General features: G+C 41.9%; 1 protein-coding gene across 1 annotated transcript in view; it reads right to left on the bottom strand.

The window, feature by feature from the left end:
- Positions 1 to 399: 399 nt before the first annotated feature.
- The window catches only part of LOC117547306 (antigen WC1.1-like), a 37,581-nt gene continuing 17,739 nt past the window's right edge, over positions 400 to 20,241 (bottom strand). Inside the window, exons 3-9 of the mRNA XM_034217933.1 lie at positions 19,158 to 19,448; positions 14,781 to 15,092; positions 14,406 to 14,696; positions 5,005 to 5,316; positions 4,630 to 4,920; positions 3,673 to 4,061; positions 400 to 495 (exon numbers count right to left, since the gene is read on the bottom strand). Coding sequence (XP_034073824.1) covers positions 400 to 495; positions 3,673 to 4,061; positions 4,630 to 4,920; positions 5,005 to 5,316; positions 14,406 to 14,696; positions 14,781 to 15,092; positions 19,158 to 19,431 — 1,965 coding nt within the window. The 5' untranslated portion in view covers positions 19,432 to 19,448. The remainder of the gene's footprint in view (positions 496 to 3,672; positions 4,062 to 4,629; positions 4,921 to 5,004; positions 5,317 to 14,405; positions 14,697 to 14,780; positions 15,093 to 19,157; positions 19,449 to 20,241) is intronic.

Raw genomic sequence — 20,241 nt, 5'->3', positions numbered from 1 at the left:
TTGAAAATGATTACAAAACTGAGCTCAGTACATTTGAAATAAGAACATTAAAGAAAAGTTAAAATCTTATACATTTTGGCAAATTACAAATATAATCGGATTTCTCTAAAAAAGCAATTTATTTTTTACAAAATACAAACAATTTCTTCAGACCAAAATCAAGCTCAATTATTCTGAAATAACGTTTTTCAATAAAAAAACATCAGCATTATTATGAAAAAATAAGTGTATGGACTATTTACTTTTGTCCAATGGGCTTGGAGCTGACAGGAAGTCAGGAAACATGAGGCACTCACACATTGCTGGTGACTTTCAGAGTGAAAGCTATATTTTCTAACGTTGGTTAAAAGCTATAATAGCTGATAAACCCATGTGTGAGAGAGGAGCTCCGTGGAGCTGCTACTCTGCTCCCTGAGCTCCTTCCTCTTCAGCAGGAACACCCAGGTAATCCAGCTCAATGTCCTCCTGTCGGCTCGGACTCCGCCCCCTGGTGGCCTGGAGAGACATGACAGCACACAGTGAGACATCCTGCATCACTCCTGTTCAATAACACACACTGTTTCATTCAGTCAGTGGTGGAACAACATGTTTCAGTACCTCATCATTCAGTCAGTGGTGGAACAACAACATGTTTCAGTACCTCATCATTCAGTCAGTGGAACAACAACATGTTTCAGTACCTCATCATTCAGTCAGTGGAACAACAACATGTTTCAGTCCCTCATCATTCAGTCAGTGGAACAACCACATGTTTCAGTACCTCATCATTCAGTCAGTGGAACAACAACATGTTTCAGTCCCTCATCATTCAGTCAGTGGAACAACAACATGTTCAGTACCTCATCATTCAGTCAGTGGAACAACAACGTTTTTCAGTCCCTCATCATTCAGTCAGTGGAACAACAACATGTTTCAGTACCTCATCATTCAGTCAGTGTGAACAACAACATGTTTCAGTCCCTCATCATTCAGTCAGTGGTGGAACAACAACATGTTTCAGTACCTCATCATTCAGTCAGTGTGAACAACAACATGTTTCAGTACCTCATCATTCAGTCAGTGGAACAACAACATGTGTCAGTCCCTCATCATTCGGTCAGTGGTGAACAACAACATGTTTCAGTTACCCTCATCATTCAGTCCAGTGGAACAACAACATGTTTCAGTCCCTCATCATTCAGTCAGTGGAACAAACAACATGTTTCAGTCCTCATTCATCTATTTTCCGTCAGTGGAACAACCAACATGTTTCAGTCCCTCACCATTCAGTCAGTGGAACAACAACATGTTTCAGTCCCTCATCATTCAGTCAGTGGAACAACAACATGTTTCAGTATCTCATCATTCAGTAAGTGGAACAACAACATGTTTCAGTACCTCATCATTCAGTCAGTGGAACAACAACATGTTTCAGTATCTCATCATTCAGTAAGTGGAACAACAACATGTTTCAGTACCTCATCATTCAGTAAGTGGAACAACACATGTTTCAGTCCCTCATCATTCAGTCAGTGGAACAACAACATGTTTCAGTACCTCATCATTCAGTCAGTGGACAACAACATGTTTTCAGTCCCTCATCATTCAGTCAGTGGAACAACAACATGTTTCAGTCCCTCATCATTCCAGTCAGTGGAACAACAACATGTTTCAGTACCTCATCATTCAGATCAGTGGAACAACAACATGTTTCAGTCCCTCATCATTCAGTCAGTGGGAACAACAACTGTTTCGTCGCCTCATCATTCAGTCATGGAACAACATGTTTCAGTGACCTTCATCATTCAGTCAGTGGAACAACCACATGTTTCAGTACCTCATCATTCAGTCAGTGGAACAACACATGTTCAGTGCCTCATCATTCAGTCAGTGGAACAAAAACATGTTTCAGTACCACCTCATCATTCAGTCAGTGGAACAACACAACATGTTTCAAGTACCTCATCATTCAGGTCAGTGGAACGAACAACAGGTTTCAGTCCCTCATCATTCAGTCAGTGGAAACAACAACATGTTCAGTACCCCGCATCATTCAGTCAGTGGAACCACAACAACATGTTTCAGTAACCTCATCATTCAGTCAGTGGAACAACAACATGTTTCCAGTCCTCATCATTCAGTCAGTGGAACAACAACATGTTTCAGTACCTCATCATTAGTCAGTGGAAACAACAACATGTTTCAGTCCCTCAATCATTCAGTCAGTGGAACAACAACATGTTTCAGTACCTCATCATTCAGTCAGTGGAACAACAACATGTTTTCAGTCCCTCATCATTCAGTCAGTGGAACAACAACATGTTTCAGTCCTCATCATTCAGTCAGTGGAACAACAACAACATGTTTCAGTGCCTCATCATTCAGTCAGTGGAACATCAACATGTTTCAGTCCCTCATCATTCAGTCAGTGGAACAACAACATGTTTCAGTCCCTCATCATTCAGTCAGTGGAACAACAACATGTTTCAGTCCCTCATCATTCAGTCAGTGGAACAACAACATGTTTCGTCCCTCATCATTCAGTCAGTGGAACAACAAACATGTTTCAGTGCCTCATCATTCAGTCAGTGGAACAACAACAACAACATGTTTCAGTCCCTCATCATTCAGTCAGTGGAACACAATTCCCATCATCATTCATTCATGGAACACAACATGTTTCAGTCCCTCATCATTCAGTCAGTGGAACAACAACATGTTTCAGTCCCTCATCATTCAGTCAGTGGAACAACAACATGTTTCAGTCCCTCATCATTCAGTCAGTGGAACAACAACATGTTTCAGTCCCTCATCATTCAGTCAGTGGAACAACAACATGTTTCAGTACCTCATCATTCAGTCAGTGGAACAACAACATGTTTCAGTCCCTCATCATTCAGTCAGTGGAACAACAACATGTTTCAGTCCCTCATCATTCAGTCAGTGGAACAACAACATGTTTCAGTCCCTCATCATTCAGTCAGTGGAACAACAACATGTTTCAGTCCCTCATCATTCAGTCAGTGGAACAACAACATGTTTCAGTCCCTCATCATTCAGTCAGTGGAACAACAACATGTTTCAGTCCCTCATCATTCAGTCAGTGGAACAACAACATGTTTCAGTCCCTCATCATTCAGTCAGTGGAACAACAACATGTTTCAGTCCCTCATCATTCAGTCAGGTGGAACAACAACAGGTTTCAGTACCCATCATTCAGTCAGTGGAACACAACAACATGTTTTCCGTACCTTGCAGTATAAGTAAAAGTCCGATGGTCACCAGCAGCAGAGTCAGGCAGCAAGGACGACGGCTCGGATGATAAAAAGGTTCTGGATCGATCGAACACCTGGACAGCATAACATCAAAGAGTCAGCAAACACACCAGAGACCTGAACCCACTTCAGCATGGAGACTCCTCTCTACAGTATACATTACAATACACTACATTTCACAACCCCAACCCTTTCTCCTGTTCATACCAGACAGTAGGACTGTAGGGAGAAGCTGCTAGCTGTATCTGTTGAACAGTCAGTACTCATGGAAATACTCCAATGTAAACTACAGCTGACTGGAGAATGTGTGTTCTGGATTCATGTCTTCACGGTTCATTGCACTTATTGTACGTTGCTCTGGAAAGCTACATGTGATGTAAGGGTGTGACTGCTTCAGGGCTCACAGTAAAACACTCACCAGCGTTCTGCTGGGGAGCATCACGCTCTGTCCTACAGTAAACTCTAACAGCTCACCTGTGACGGTGACGGAGAGCAGACGGCTCTCAGAGGAGAAGTCCTGAGAAAAAGCAGAGACGTGATAAACACAGCTGTAGCTTCCCTGGTGGGCGGGCTCTGCAGCCGGGAACAGGAAGTGGGCAGAGTGATTGACAGCTGTCTCTGAGTAGTAGTTGCTTGCTGAGTTGATGGAGGTGAAGTTGAGCTGGAAGGAGCCTCCTGGGTACTGAGGCTGGATGGAGCAGCTGATGGTGAAGGAGGAGCCTCTGAACACCTGGAACCCCTGCTGCTTGGCCCCGGAGACCCCGTACATGGAGGAGGACACAGTGATGTTGGGCTGAAACAGCTTATCTGGAGAGAGAGAGAGAGAGAGAGAGAGAGAGAGAGAGAGAGAGAGAGAGAGAGAGAGAGACTTTTTAAAGACTTTACAACAACAATGATCTTATTTAGCTCGACTTTGAGAGAGATAATTTCTGTCTTTGGATTTCTGAATGCGATCTCTTCTCATAGAGACAGAGTTCAAAGCAAGCTCTCCCTCCACCACAGAGCACACAGATGCAGTGAAACACTAACGGTTTAAAAGCTCCTCCATGTTTCTCATCAGAAAGTGAAATCTAAAATCTAACTCACTCTTGCTTTCACCAAGAGAAACTCATGTTAGTGAGTTGCTGACCTGCTGTACTGTTTACTTTGTTGCTCCTGCTTCTGGAGATCCACATGTTTGCCTGCCCCAGCAGCAACAATACAAACAGTCTCTGAGGAAACCTCCTCAGTCTGAAGACACCGCTTTGAAACATTACAACCAGCTCTCAGTCTGTGACGGTCCAGGTAGCAGAGAGGGATAGTCTCTTTGTGAGAGAGAGAGACTGACTAACAAAGAGACACATGATGTCATACACAATATCACTGATGGGCTTACCTGAGCAGATGAGATTCAGGAAGGAGAGAGAGGAATATGATGCTGCACACTCCCTCAGAGCAGATCCAGACTCAACACAGGCAGGACTGATCCACCACACAGATCTCTCTGAGGACTCCTCTCTCCGTACAGAAAAAGCAGAGCCACAGTCGAGCTCTCTGCAGACAGGATCTGCTGTCTTCAGGGTCCAGAGAGGGTAGCCCTCCACTGGTCTCCATTCTCCCTGATGTTTCAGCTCAAGGTCTCCTGCACAGCGACTCTCTCCTCCCACCAGCTGAACACCACCAGGCTCTGCAGAGAAACAAGAGAGAGATCAGAGAGAGAATACAGTGAGTTTGATGAGAACAGAATGAACCAATCACAGCTCCTCTCTACCTGAGCAGGTGAGGCTAACAGCTGTGCCAGGTGAGCAGGTGTTTCTCTCTGAGGCTGAGCTACAGTCCAGGAGAGCAGACTCATGGCCTCCACACTGGAACTCTTTGGTCCCCATTGGAGCCTCCCCTTCTCCATAGAGCGCCCCCTGGAGGACTGAAGGAGCCCCACAGCCCAGCTGCCTGCAGACCACCTGAGCATCCTGCTGGTCAAAGTCAGCCTCACACACTGAGGACCAGGACGGGTCAGACGGGTCAGAGTTCACCTCCAGTCTGCCTGAGCACAGAGCAGTCCCCCCCAGCAGCCTGACAGAGTCTGCAGAGGACAGAAGATCAAACAGAGGTCAAAGACACAAGGGCAAAATTCCCTTTTCCTCCACACGAAGAGGGAGGGAGTAAGGCATTGTGTTTTCAGAGCAATGAGACGTCCTTTCCTCGGAGTGTGATTTTAAAGGACTTCCGTGTGTGATTCCTGATCGCTGCTGGATCGGCTGTCAGTGGCTTTAACAGCTGCAGACTTCTGACAGAGTTAGTGTTTGCAGACATGTTCGCTGTTCTATTCCTAATAAGAGGCTCCCAGTTATCACTGCCAGAGCAGCAGCAGCGTGTTACCTGTCTCACCTCACACCTGCACAGTGGGGGGTCTAGAACATGTTACATGGGGGGGCAAAGGGAGGGCAAGAAGTCATGGTGGCATGGGAGGGCCAACAGTTGTTTAAGTGGAATATAAACTCTGCTAAGGTTAAACCTTATTTTCACATTGCACTAATAACAGTTGAAGTCGTTTCAACTTTGTGGTTGAGGTGGTTTTGATTAATGTTGAAATATGACATATGCTCTGCTGATGTGGTAATATCATTGCTGTGACATTGATCTTTGACTCTGGCTGTGTTTGATATTACATTTGCATTGTTTTGATTGATATATTCGGGGATCAAGAGAGGGTGGGGTTAGGGGTATTTTATACTGTATATATAACCTATTCATTGTTAAATCATGGCTTAACACAAATATTCTTAACCTGTTAATCCCGATTGCCCCCGCCAGCGAAACTGTGTCTCAGGACTTCTTAACATTTAACAACCTATCAATGTGTCATACTTACTTAACGGGAAGAAACTCAGCTAACTGAAGATATGATCCATTTTCGAAACGAAACACAAGTCTAACGCCAAGCGTCTCAATTAGCCCTAAGCGAAAGAGTGCTAACGCACTTAGCACATAACTCACGGTAGCAATATTTTATACTTCATGCATTCTGCACAAACTAGATATCATATGAAAGTTGATATTCCACAGATTCCAGAAGTATAAGTATCATCACTGTGCGACCAAAACTCACAGCGGCGAAAGCCAGCAAAGACAACACACAACTTCACTTTACGGGTCCAAAACGGCAAATACGTTGTTGACAGTTCAGCTGTGTAGGTGGCCGTGTCAGACCTGACCTTTACCTCACCTACCTCTATTAAGCTTACCATTGATAACAATATGCTAAATTGGCTGTGAATGGAAAGGATGTATGTTTCCATCATGTCTTTTCAGACGTGTGAAACTAGATGGAACATTCTGAACGTATCATTTATTAACAGAGACAAGCTGTCCCTATTGTCTCTGTTAATAAATTAAGTCTCTGTTAATGAATTCAAGTATAAAGTTTGTATATTTGAAATTGAAACGTTTAAAGAAAAAACTTGATTCTAACACATGACATTGACAATGTGTTCTGCTTTCATGAAAAATGTTCATGTTCCCTCTTTAAAATTACATATCATTACTATAAGTCTTTATTTGTTGTATTTTTAAACCATACATTTTTTAATGTTCAATAATTAAAAGACCAACTTTTGTTACCTCCTTCTGACTCAAAGAGAGGAAGGGGGATGACCCATGATGAAGAGAGGGAGGAGGAGGAAGACTATAAAGAAGAATGGAGAAGAAGAAACGGGGGATTTTTAGGCTTTTGAGGCTTTTTGAGTCTTGGAGGCTTGGGGGCTTGAGAGCTTGGGGGAAGTCTTCTGAGGCCCAAGCCCTGGGCCCTGGGCCTGGGCTTGGGCTCTTTTAGACCGCTTTAAGAGATTTGACTTGTGTACCTGTTGCTTTTGTATTTTGACTTGGTGTCTTTGTTATTTTTTAAGGATTCTTTTAATCCTCAATTTTTGTTAAAATCTTAATAAAACCGGTTTGTACTTTGTACATTTCGACCCAACTCCTGGTCTCTCTCGTGGTCTCTGAATGTATCTGCTTGGTCTTAGAGTGAGGTAAGAACACCCTTCCTTGGAAAAAGCTGACATTAGTTGATAATTTGGATTTTAAATTGTTTAAGGGGAATATAAACTCTGCTAAGGTTAAACTTTATTTTCACATTGCACTAATAACAGTTGAAGTCGTTTCAACTTTGTGGTTGAGGTGGTTTTGATTAATGTTGAAATATGACATATGCTCTGCTGATGTGGTAATATCACTGCTGTGACATTGATCTTTGACTCTGGCTGTGTTTGATATTACATTTGCATTGTTTTGATTGATATATTTGGGGATCAAGAGAGGGTGGGGTTAGGGACTGTGGGTTCTGAAGCTGCCCTAATTACCAGGGAGTCTCCCATTAACAGAGGGATTCTCCTCCAGGGGCAGTTTAGATACTGCTCTGGGGTTCTACCAGCCAACCAACACCTACTACACCATACACACCGTTTTGCTATCCTGGTGGTCGGACATCCGTGGCTGAAGTGCCTGAAATAAGTGATACGACGGGCAGCGTGGTGTTAGAGGCCACGCTGTAAACGCCCCCCTATTCAGATTACGGTGATCTTGCATGTAGATTCTGGGGGGTTTAGTCCTAAGAAGATTGGACGGCCGTTCACCGGAGTCCTATCAGCACCGGAGTTCGGTATCGGAGACGGCCTAGATATTAACATTGGTTGTATCGAAGTTAGATTCCTTTTCAACGTCTTACCTTTGCTGTTTTCAAGGGCATTAAAACGCATAAACGCTGCAGAAGGTTAATCCAATGTCTCTGTGTCACTTTGAAATGATTACTGATAATTCATCATAACATTTATGCCAAAATTAAATTATACCTCCTTTGAAAGCCTTGTTTTTAGTGTTACTCATCCGACCTGGAAAACTTTGCAGCCAATCTTATTTGTTACAGTGTACCGTGCACCAGGTCCTTATTCAGAATTCTTATCAGAATTCTCTGAGTTTTTATCAACTTTGGTTCTTAAAACAGATAAAGTAGTTATCGTAGGTGACTTTAATATTCATGTTGACGATGATAAAAATAGCCTTACTGTTGCATTTAACTCTATATTAGATTCTGTTGGTTTTCCTCAGAGTGTAAATAAACCAACCCACTGCTATAATTACACTCTCGACCTTGTTCTGACTTATGGTATTGAAATTGAGCAACTATTAGTCGAACCGCATAATCCTGCTTTATCCGACCATTTCTTAGTAACTTTTGAAGTACTGTTACTAGACTACAAAGCATTAGTCAAAAGCTCCTGCAGCAGAAACCTATCTGTTAGTGCTATAGCCAAATTTAAGGAAGAGATTCCACCAATACTTAACTCGATAGCATGTCTGCATGTAAGGGAGGAAACTTATACAAAATGTACACCACCCCAAATTGATCATGTTGTTGATAGTGCTACAGATGCGCTGCAAATAAAATTAGACTCTGTTGCTCCTTTGAAAAAGAAGAAAATAAAACAACATAGACTAGCTCCATGGCATAATGCCGAAACCCGCAAAATAAAGCAAAAGTCGAGACAACTTGAAAGGATATGGCGTTCCACTAAACTTGAAGAATCTCGTTTAATTTGGCATATTACTCTCAATGAATATAAGAAAGCACTGCGTAAAGCAAGAGCAGCCTACTACTCTTCATTAATAGATGAGAATAAGAATAATGCAAGATTTCTTTTCAGCACTGTAGCCAGGCTGACAGAGAGCCACAGCTCGATTGAGCCTTCTATTCCCATAGCACTCTGTAGCAATGATTTTATGTGCTTTTTTAACGATAACATTTTTACTCTTAGAAACAAAATTAATGACCTCTTGCCTTTGACCATTATAGTGTTATCAACAGCTCCCGGAAATGTAAGTTCTAATATTACACTAGATCAGGGGTACTCAAATACAAATCTTAAAGGTCCAAAATAAATGTTTCAATAAGACAAAGGTCCGTTTATTACGGTCATTCAAACTTTTAAACAATTGCAACAAGATTCTTAACACGAGGTTGCAAAAACAAAAATAATCTGTATGCAGCAGTTTTCATTGTTATTGTGTCTGTGCTTGACCCCTCAGAGTCGCAGAGCTGCACAGTTATGAATAAAGGCAGCTGCACCCTCTTTCATTCAGCATTCCCATTATTGCTTTATAAATGTATTCCCCCTTGTGTGTCCACTGAGGTTCGTCAGGCCCAACACATCTTCAACAAACTCCCCCTTTGCCTCATCATAAAAACTCTCAAACACCAGCAACTGAGCATTGTCAGTGGTGTCAGTGGACTCACCCACAGCTAAGGAAATGCACTGTGCATTTTTTATTCCATCACAAAGCTGATGAATCAAATCACCAGCCAGTATTTATGTTCTTCTGGTTGCTGTGGAATCTGAGAGGGGGATTTGCTTGATTTGACCTGTTATTTCCTCTTTTTGTTTGCCTTCAACATGGTCTCCATCACTTCAGTCATGCATTCTTTTATACTCAGTTATTATCCAGTGGAAAGTCCTTACCTACTGGCCTAGTTCAATCAAAGTGGTTACTTTTTTTTGGCTGGGCAGTGTAGTTTTACACACCGTCTTATTTGACTTTCTCAGGACTTAAAACTGTTTTTTGGGGGCAGACCCCCTCAAAGAAAACAATATATTTACACACGTAAGGTCATCATCTTAATAGTTGTGTATGCTCATCCGTGAGCAGAGCATCAAGTTGACATGTCTATTACAGCTGAATGCGGCGATTACCATGTTGTTCAGCGAAACGCCTCACAAACGTATTAAGATCAACAGCTTCAGTGCGTTTTGATTCAATGCTGAGTACAGCCACACTGACAGTCTCTTCTCTGTCAGTGTAGACCGCAAATACCTCATTCCTTCAGTGCTTGGGTCCGAATGCTTCTCGTTTTGCGCCGTCCAGTTAAAAATGAAATCGTCGCCAAATCGTATGTCCACGCTCGCGCCAGGACCGGGGGAGGGGTTACATGACGTGCATCTTGTGCTGCATTCACTTGCACTCGGACATTAGAGACTTTCTCTCATAAATGTCCACAACTTTTCTTTCAAAACAAAGCTGCCAACTGGGGTGGCAGCTGAGGTGGCAAGGCCTATTTTTAGGGTGTCAGTTGCCACCCCGGTAGGTGAAACTAGGCTACTAGCTACAGTACAGATGGAACTAGATGAGCTGTTAACTCTCGCTCTGAATTTTTTTTTTGTTTTTGTTTTAATTCTCGCTCTGACTTAGACAGGTTGAAAGAGACACACACATTTTCCCCACCCGCATTCCGCGAAGACCCGCCCTACTGTGCCTCTGATTCGCAGATTGTTTGGGGGGAAAAAACGCTGACTGGATGCTGAATGTGATTGGACCAAAGCGTTGACACACACAGGTGGAACACAGTGGAACAGTCAGACATGCAGAGCGCTGTTTGCAGTGGACATAGCGGAGAATTTTGACTCGTTGCGAATGCGTTGTGGCGATGTCTCACATATAATACAGAGAGATAATACATATGAAAAGTATAATTTGCTCAGAGTCCGGAGACAGTGGTGGTTCGGTCCGGATCCGGACCGGAGTCCGTAGTTTGAGGATGCCTGCACTAGATAGTAAACTAGAATGCTTTTCAGCCATAAATCTTGAACAATTCAATTCAATGATTCTCTCTTCTAAACCATCAACGTGTATCTTAGACCCAATTCCAACTAAGCTGTTGAAGGAAGTTTTTCCATTAATAAGCACTTCTTTATTAAATATTATGAATATGTCTTTATTATCAGGCTATGTTCCACAATCATTTAACCTGTTAAGCCCTGGGCCTGTTGTTCAGGCCAAGGCTCGAAAATGACATTTCCAGAACAAATGACCATATCTTCTCTTCTAAAAGGGGTAAATTAATAATCTTTTTTCTCAAAGCAATGATAAACCTGTGAGTTGGTTGCAGATAAGTCAGAATCAATATAGATATTCTTTAATTTTAAAGTAAATTCAGATTGAACATTACAAAAATGTAAATTATAGTGTCCGTCCAAAAAAAAAACATTACTTATAGTGAAAACCACCCTTGAATGATGGGATAGTAGACTAAAAGCTTTAGAAATCCAAACGATAACATATAATAAGTACCCTGTATCAAGATTGATGCAAAACAAGTGACATTTGACCTTTTTAGAGAGATTTAGCAACAACAAAAAAACACCACTGGGGTCATTTGGGTGGATGTGGGTGAATTTGCCATTTCTCTGGAACCCATTGGTCGATTTTGATGATTGACATCTATTTTGAACCGTCAGAGCGATATAATCGAAGGGAAGCTTCCACTTACACACACACTACCATTGAGAAGTGAAAGCTATGCGCACAGGTTTGCCCAAAGCGAATCTTACGCTCTGAAATCTGAAAACTGAAAACTAGGTTTATTGCTGATGGATTATCAGAAATAATTTCAAAGTGACACATTGGATTAACCTATATGGATTAACCTTCAGCAGCGTCTTTATCATTTTAAAGGTCACATGTCATGCTTTTCTGGTTATTACCCATCCCCTTGTGTGTTATGTAGCTTTGTATGCATGTAAACGGTCTGCAGAGTCACACCCTGAGTAAAACTCTAACACAGAGAAGACCTGTCTATGCTGCCCCAGAACGTCTCGTTGGAGATTTCTCTTTTTCCATTCTTTACTTCTTGGGTATAGTGACGTATTTCGGGTATAGTGACATAACGTAGCGTAACGGCTCCGCAGATTGGTCCAAATGGACCAATCTGCGCAGCCTTTACGTTACGTCCGCGGAGCCGTTACGTTTGGACCAATCCGCGGACTTCCTCACACACACACACTCGGCGGGACATAGCGAGGCTCGCTGCTGCGAGGAGCGGGACACTGTGAGCTGGCTCACTGGTGTGGGGTCGGCGAGACAGCGAGACACCGCGGAACTCAGCCTGGGCACACACACAAACTCCCAGCCAGGCTGCGAAAATATGAACGTTAGTATTTACTGAAATGATCAAATAAAGTCAACATTTCACAGTGTTTACAAACATTGACCATACCGTTCACCAGGCCCCACCCCCCTCTGAGTGACAAGGTGAGAAGTCAACTACTGTCAGGGAACATACTGTTACCCAGTTAGCTGTCTTTGTGTATTGCAACCAGCTGCAATGGTTAATGGATCCACCAGGGAGAGCCGTGATGGACGCTGCCACAATGAAAGTCATATGAAATAAACAGCTGATTCCTCACACACACAGTAGCCTGTTGTTTCTATACATACAATAGTGAGACACATGCCTCTGGTTAATTATTATATGACTTGTTTTCTCCATAAAAGATGGTGTGGTGGGTTGAAAGCAATACGGGAGGGTCTGTCGGCCATCATCGGTGTGACAAAGCTCTACCTTCCCCCCTCTGTTAAGAAGAGATAGTAGCCTATGTTGCGGACTCTCTTTGTTTAAAATAATTAAATGTGATCGGAATGTATGGAGAAAGTCTCCCAAGGGGGATGGGAGACTTTTGACTTTTGTGACATTCCGATGGACAATCGGAATTACATGCAGGGCAGCATTGCCGGTCTGAAAGGGTCTCTGGAAATATCAAACATTTAATTCAAGTTTTAAAAACAGTGACAGGTTCAAATCAGAGGTGGAAGAAGTATTCCAATTATTTACCTAGGTAAAAAGACGTGTTAGAAGCAAATGTCCTGCATTCAAAATTGTCACTAGCCCAAGTGAAAAGTATTATCATCTGACAGTAAAATGAATCATTATGTTATTAGTATTAAATACATATAAGTATTTTTACAACTTATATTTAGAAATACTCTGTTGTAATTATTGATGCATAAATGTGTTGATGTATTCAATGTGGCATCTGCTATAATGGGCTTAATGTATGATATTACTTAATAATACAATACATTACTGTATAATACGTGATAATGTATGAGATGATTTACTTCGATCTACTGTACTGTGTACACCACAACAATATTACAACAAATATACTGCATATTAAAGCAAACTTTTGTAAAGGTACAATTATGAGCATAAATGATAAAGAAGTGTAAACATTTACATTATTATTATGATTATTTAATATATAAAGACTATATATTATTGAATTACAATTAAGATAATAAGATTAGATATACTTTATTTGATCTAAAATATTTATGTTTTTTTGTTATAGTAGCCTTTTTTTGTTATAGAAACCTTGTATAGAAGTTTCGTTGCTTGAGAAGCTTGTGGACATAGTGTAGGTTTGTTTCTAGTACAGTTTTAGGGACACAAAAGTTAGGGGGGCAGCTGGGGTGGCAAGTCCCTGTAGATCCGCCCCTGCACCTGCATATCAATGACACCCTGCCCTCTGTAATGCACTACAAATGCAGAGGGAGTCACACACAAAAAGCGTTTTTTTTGTATACATTTAACAACATTCAAATGTGTTTTTGATGCAAAAGATTTAACACTTTTAAATTCATATATTTGTGGATTTATATTGCTTTTATTTAAAACAATAACTATTTGTGTTTGGATCAGAAATATATTTGTGAAACTTGTTTACATTTATACAAACCGCTAAGTATGTCTGTGTACGTTGAATCATATTTGTGTGGATGGAGACATGTGTATATAAATCCAGAATCACATTTGTGAATCCTTCTGTGAGCATTCCTTTCTTTTGAGACAGATCTGACCCCACACATCTGGAGTGTCACGCTGCTCCAGCTGCTCCAGCATTCAGCTAACCTCTCCTAACACCAGCTGCTCCTGAGAATACCGTGCACTGATCCATATTCACATAGAAACATACATTTAGCTGTGAGTTGAAATTGTAAGCACTGTGGCCTAAATAAAGGATGTTAAATATAAAGTCTCTCTCATATTAAATATTACGTATGTTCTGATTCTAAACCTTGTATACGTATTGATTACACCCGATTACCCGTGATAAACAAACACAGCTTCCGCCACATGAATATCAAACGGATTTTCATACAGATTGTGATGGATACTAAATGAGACGTCACACTGCTACCAGATGAATGTTCAGTGACGTTCATATCATGTCTGGATTTGTTCCACTTTGTAATCTGGGTTAACCCCCCATGAACTGTGGTTGTTTCAAACGATTTAGATGATGTCACTGATGATATCACTGATGATGTCAAAGATAATCTTACCTGAGCAGGTGAGATTCAGGATGTTTTGGGAGGAACGTAATGCTGCACACTCCCTCAGAGCAGATCCAGACTGAACACATTCAGAGCTGATCTCCCACACAGAACTCTCTGAGGACTCCTCTCTCCGTCCCACAGAAAAAGCAGAGCCACAGTCGAGCTCTCTGCAGGCGACTCCTGCTGTCTTCGGGGTCCAGCGAGAGTAATATCCCTCCACTGGTATCCATTCTCCCCGATATTTCACCTCCAGGTCTCCTGCACAGCGACTCTCTCCTCCCACCAGTCTGACCGGCTCTGGAGAGAAACAAGAGAGAGATCAGAGAGAGAATAAAGTGAGTTTGATGAGAACAGAATTAACCAATCACAGCTCTTCTCTACCTGAGCAGGTGAGGCTAACAGCTGTGCCAGGTGAGCAGGTGCTTCTCTCTGATGCTGAGCTACAGTCCAGGAGAGCAGACTCATGGCCTCCACACTGGAACTCTTTGGTCCCCATTGGAGTCTCCCCTTCTCCATAGAGCGCCCTCTGGAGGACTGAAGGAGCCCCACAGCCCAGCTGCCGGCAGACCACCTGAGCATCCTGCTGGTCAAAGTCAGCCTCACACACTGAGGACCAGGACGGGTCAGACGGGTCAGAGTTCACCTCCAGTCTGCCTGAGCACAGACCAGTCCCCCCCAGCAGCCTGACAGAGTCTGCAGAGGACAGAAGATCAAACAGAGGTCAAAGACACACCATCAAAGAGATGAAACTATATTTCAGATTCAAACTGGACTCAGTTCCAACATGAGTTGATGATGAACAACAAAACACATCTTTATACAACCCAGTCTTACGGCATTTCGTGTTATAGTCACGACATGACATTTATTGATTCGTGTTGTAGTGAAATATTTGTATTTATTCATGTTAGCAAACTATGGATAAGCTTAAAATGGGAATAATTTGGGTAAAACTGTGATCTGGATTTGGGGCCTGTTGACATGTGTTTTTGAGGACAAAGGAAGATGGGGGAAGGTGAGAGCATGTCTTGAGTTGCATTCAACTTAGATCTAGCTACAGTGATTGGGGAAACCTAAGGTCTAAGGTGTTAGGGATATTTGGGGCTGCCAATCAAGGAGGTCCAAATGGGAGGATCTGATAACTCCTCCCATTGTCAAAGAGTATAAACACAGACACACACGCGGTGTTCAGCCTCTTTCCTCTGGCTGGCTCACGTGCAGGTAAATTCGCGATCTCAAAGATTAATTGTATTGAATTTGTACTGTATTGATTGTATTGCATTGTCATATTACCATTACAGTAGATTAACGGTTACTTGGTAGCTCTGGATTCCTTCCTGTATTAACCAGCTTGATAGGGACGCGCGGAGATTTGAAAAGCGGACCAGATATCCCTTTAAATCTCTAACAGTGTTCACCAACACGATTTTCCCCTTTTTTTCGTGTCACACAGAACGATTTTAAAAGCAATGTATTTCTATTGGTAGTATGTTTCGGGCCTGCAGCACGTCTTTTTGTCCGTTCGGGTCTTGGAAGACCGGAAGCTGTGGGGTCCGTAAAACATGTTCTTACTCAATATCAAGCCACGATTATTGTTTTTATTTTTAAATCGTATAATGTCGGACTTTTGTTGTCGTCTGTGAGGAAAATAAATGTCTCAGAGCCTCAAAATACTGAAATCTGTATTTTTTTAAATATTTTTTTCCTTCTAATTTGTTATTATTTTCTAAATAACACATGTTATTTACTCACCAATAACACACAATTATCCTTGTTTTTATTTATTTGTTTAATTCCATAATCTCTGGCTTTTTTGGCGTCCGTCAGGAACTGGATTTCAAAATAAAAATAACCGGAAACAGACGTAGGCCTATACGGGACATTCGAGCATCATTGTGATACACAGCTACTGAACTGATTACCCAAGATCCTCAGCTATGGTTTAAGCTCACTGATTGGATTGCTTAGCTGCAATGCACGTAGGTACACATATGGTGTTTATGCGATATGAAATCCGAATTATTTTATTTTTTTAAATAAAATAATACTTTATTCCGAGTGTTCTTGCTTTTCTCTTTGAAAGTCATCACATAACGGCATTGTAATACACAGTTCGGCTGCATTACATATTACACATCTGCCGTAGTTCTTTATTTATAGAGCCCTGATGAGAAGACCTTTGGAAAAACTGGAAGAAATGCTGCCGAAACTGAATACTTGACGTGGATCATAAATATATCAGCAATTAAACAACATCTTCAATTTCTCTTCACACAATACGTCTCCTTGCAGTATCAACACTAATTCGGCTGACTTTTACATTTGATCTAATTCGTAGATAGGTTATATTTACACCATAACGGTGCACAGCTGATATAAAAGGACTGTAGTTTTTAAAGGTATTACTGATTTTCTTTGAATATAAGAATGTAAATACTGAGTCTGAAATATTATAGCAATATGCTGTAAAATTATGTGAAAACATGTATAAAACTACACATCTTCAGATGTTGTACATACATAAGTGTCCTACACTAATAATACAAAGTTATTATGGCTGTGTGTACCTTGTGTGCACCGCCTAGTGGTTAAGGCACGTTATTGAATTATTGTTTTTATGTGTTATATTTGATGAAAAAAAACATTAAGAGTACATACTTTCAGAGGGGGAAAGTAGAAGGTCAATGATAGAAATATAGAATATAAAAAATCAAGAAGATACTATAAGTGATCTCTACAATAAAACAGTTTAGTGCAGGATGTACAAAGATATTAATATGAGGAGGTGCAAAACAGAAAAACGAATTAACCTTTATTTAAACATTAAATAATACTTCAGATTAAGGTCTTCTTTTAAATAACAAAATATTTGGGGGTATCAACAGATACATATTAAGCTTGACAAAGTACTTAACGTCTAATATAAATGGTAAATGGTAAATGGACTGTACTTATATAGCGCTTTATCCAGTCTTTAAGGCAAGGCAAGGCAAGTTTATTTATATAGCACTTTTCAACACAAGGCAATTCAAAAAAAAAAAAAATGTAAAAAAGATATTTAAAAAAAAAAAACATTTTTCAATGAACAAGGTAAATATTATATAATTGGTATCAGTAAAATGTATAATCTACAATAAAATCTCGTTTAAAATTGTTTGACGATGTCTAAAGTTACTGATAAGTCACATGTTTTCTGCCTGGCCGCAGCGTGCATCATTACCCTCTCTCGTCCGGGCGGTAGAAAGGAGCCCTCAGCCAGAGCAGCAGCAGCCAACAAGCTGACTGTTGCTATCTGTAAACTATGCCGCTGAAACATAATTTCAGCCAATCAGCGTCATCAGATCTGATGCTCAAAGGGCGCCGTGTCAGCGCCCTGGCCTGTGTGTCTGTGAGTTGTTTGGACTCGTATCCAAGGTGACGCTACAGTAGTTGTCGAGGATGGCTGCGTCTCAGTGCTAGTGAATCGCCAGAGCTGTAGATTAACATTTACATGCTTATTGTAGTTGTAAGGGCAATGCCTGTAGCACCATGGAGCATATGTGTGGGCTGGACCTGTATTCTACAGGAAAGGAGTGAGCAGAGGGTGGAGTTATCGATTCTTGTTCAGTTTTCATCTTCCTCACCCTCTCAAACTTTGAGTTGCGCGCGCTGCTAAAGAGACGTGCTACCATGGAAACCAAACAACGGTGTAGCTGTATTAAAGTCCGAGTGGAAACAGTCGTGAGTAAATCTGATTTTGTCAGAAATCGGGAGAAATATGACCCCGGGAGGAAACCGGGGAGAGGGCAATGAAATCGGGAGTCTCCCGCGAAAATCGGGAGGGTTGGCAAGTATGACACACACCACACACACACACACACACACACACACACAAACACACACACACACACACACACACACACACACACACACACACACACACAAACACACACACACACACACACACACACACACACACACACACACACACACAATGTTCGTATTTAGTCTCCTGATTTTAAATGGGAATTAAATCATTGAGTGTTCCCAAAGCACCAGTGTTCTGCAGTTTGTGTGGGCCTACTGTACTATTGCACAGTTTTGGAAGATTCATAGCTAACCACACTGAAGATTATAGATTATCTCATATTTGTAAGCCTCAATTTGTCCTCCCCCCCCCCCCACCCCCCCCCCGGACCGCCTTAGTATGGTTTGGTCCCTATTTCCATAGCCCCACCAAAAATATTTTCCACCAGCCGCCACTGAGGAGGAGGCTCCAAATAACCCGGTGGGTTTCAGGACTCTTCATATCAGCCGTGCTCCAGGCTGCAAGGAGTGGAATGAAATGTAAAACTGCTTGTTCATTTATTTTGGATCACATTACATTGATACATTTTAGGGACACAGAAAGCAGAGAGGCAGAATGTGGAGTGAGACGGCCCCTGCTGTGAGGATGGTGGCTCTGGCCTCTCCCCTCTCACTCTTTTTAAAACTCTGAACATGGATTCTTGTGACTCTGTAAATGAGTGCTATAGTTTCTTCCTTAATCTGCGGAGTCTGGGGGTCGTCCTACGTTGTGTTTGCGCCGCGCTGTGACTATATTTTCTCTCAGTCATTTTTGATGAATGAGTGGGTGGGCCTATAGACCCAGTAGGCCCACCCACAACGCCCGGCTGCTTCATACACTGTTCATCACTTGTTATTTGGGTTTGTGAAAATGAAAACTATAAAGGAAAATGTCATCGATTATGTCACTGATGATGTCACTGATGGGCTTACCTGAGCAGGTGAGATTCAGGATGTATTTAGAGGAAGATGGTGCTGCACACTTCCTCAGAGCAGATCCAGACTGAACACAGCTAGGACCTATCCCCCACACAGATCTGTCTGAGGACTCATATCTCTCTCCCACAGAAACAGCAGAGCCACAGTCGAGCTGTCGGCAGACAAAATCTCCTGTCTTCGGGTTCCAGAGAGAGCCCACTACTGGTCTCCATTCTCCCTCATGTTCCACCTCCAGTTCTCCTGCACAGCGACTCTTTCCTCCGACCATCTTAACACCACCAGGCTCTGTAGAGAAACAAGAGAGTCGTGCACCTTCATTGATATTAGCATATTTTAATAATGAATCATTTATACTATTAATACTTCCGAGTGATAATCAGATCATTAACTGGAGCTCTCTATAAACCAGTGGTGGGAAGTGATAAAGTACAAGTACTGTACGTACAGGTTTGAATGACCTTGACAAGACTGAACTGCTTTTTCTTCCGGGAAAAGATTGTCCCACTCTTGACCTAACAATCAACATCAGCACCTCTGTTGTTTCCTCGACTCACACTGCAAGGAATCTGGGTGTGACCCTAGATAACAACCTGCCCTTCACTGCAAACATCGCTGCTACAACCCGCTGCTGCAGATACACGCTTTACAACATCAGGAGGATACGTCTCCACCTGTCCCAGAAAGCAACGCAGGTTCTGGTCCAGGCTCTCGTCATCTCACGCCTAGACTACTGCAACTCCCTCCTGGCTGGTCTACCTGCATGTTGAGGTAAAATATTGTCTTGTTGCAGTTTCCAGATATCAGGAGAGGCCCATAAGTGTCTTTGTTAATCATCAATGGTCTTGGCAATTAACAGAGGAACTCCAAGAGAGATTTTCCTCAGATATAATGCAGTTAAAGTCTTGTTAGTTAATTATTCATTTCCTGCAAGGCTCATAAAGAGGTGAGAGGAAGTTCAGCGATGGCCTTAGGCTACAAGGACAATTAACTTTGGTTAGTTGGCTGATCATATGGCCGTCAGGGGACGATGACGGTTAAACATTTACAAATATGGCTTTCATAAAGAAAGACATGTGAC

The sequence above is a fragment of the Gymnodraco acuticeps genome, unplaced genomic scaffold, assembly GCF_902827175.1.
Source record: "Gymnodraco acuticeps unplaced genomic scaffold, fGymAcu1.1, whole genome shotgun sequence".
Classification (NCBI taxonomy): domain Eukaryota; kingdom Metazoa; phylum Chordata; class Actinopteri; order Perciformes; family Bathydraconidae; genus Gymnodraco; species Gymnodraco acuticeps.
This window is presented reverse-complemented; position numbering and strand designations above follow the sequence as displayed.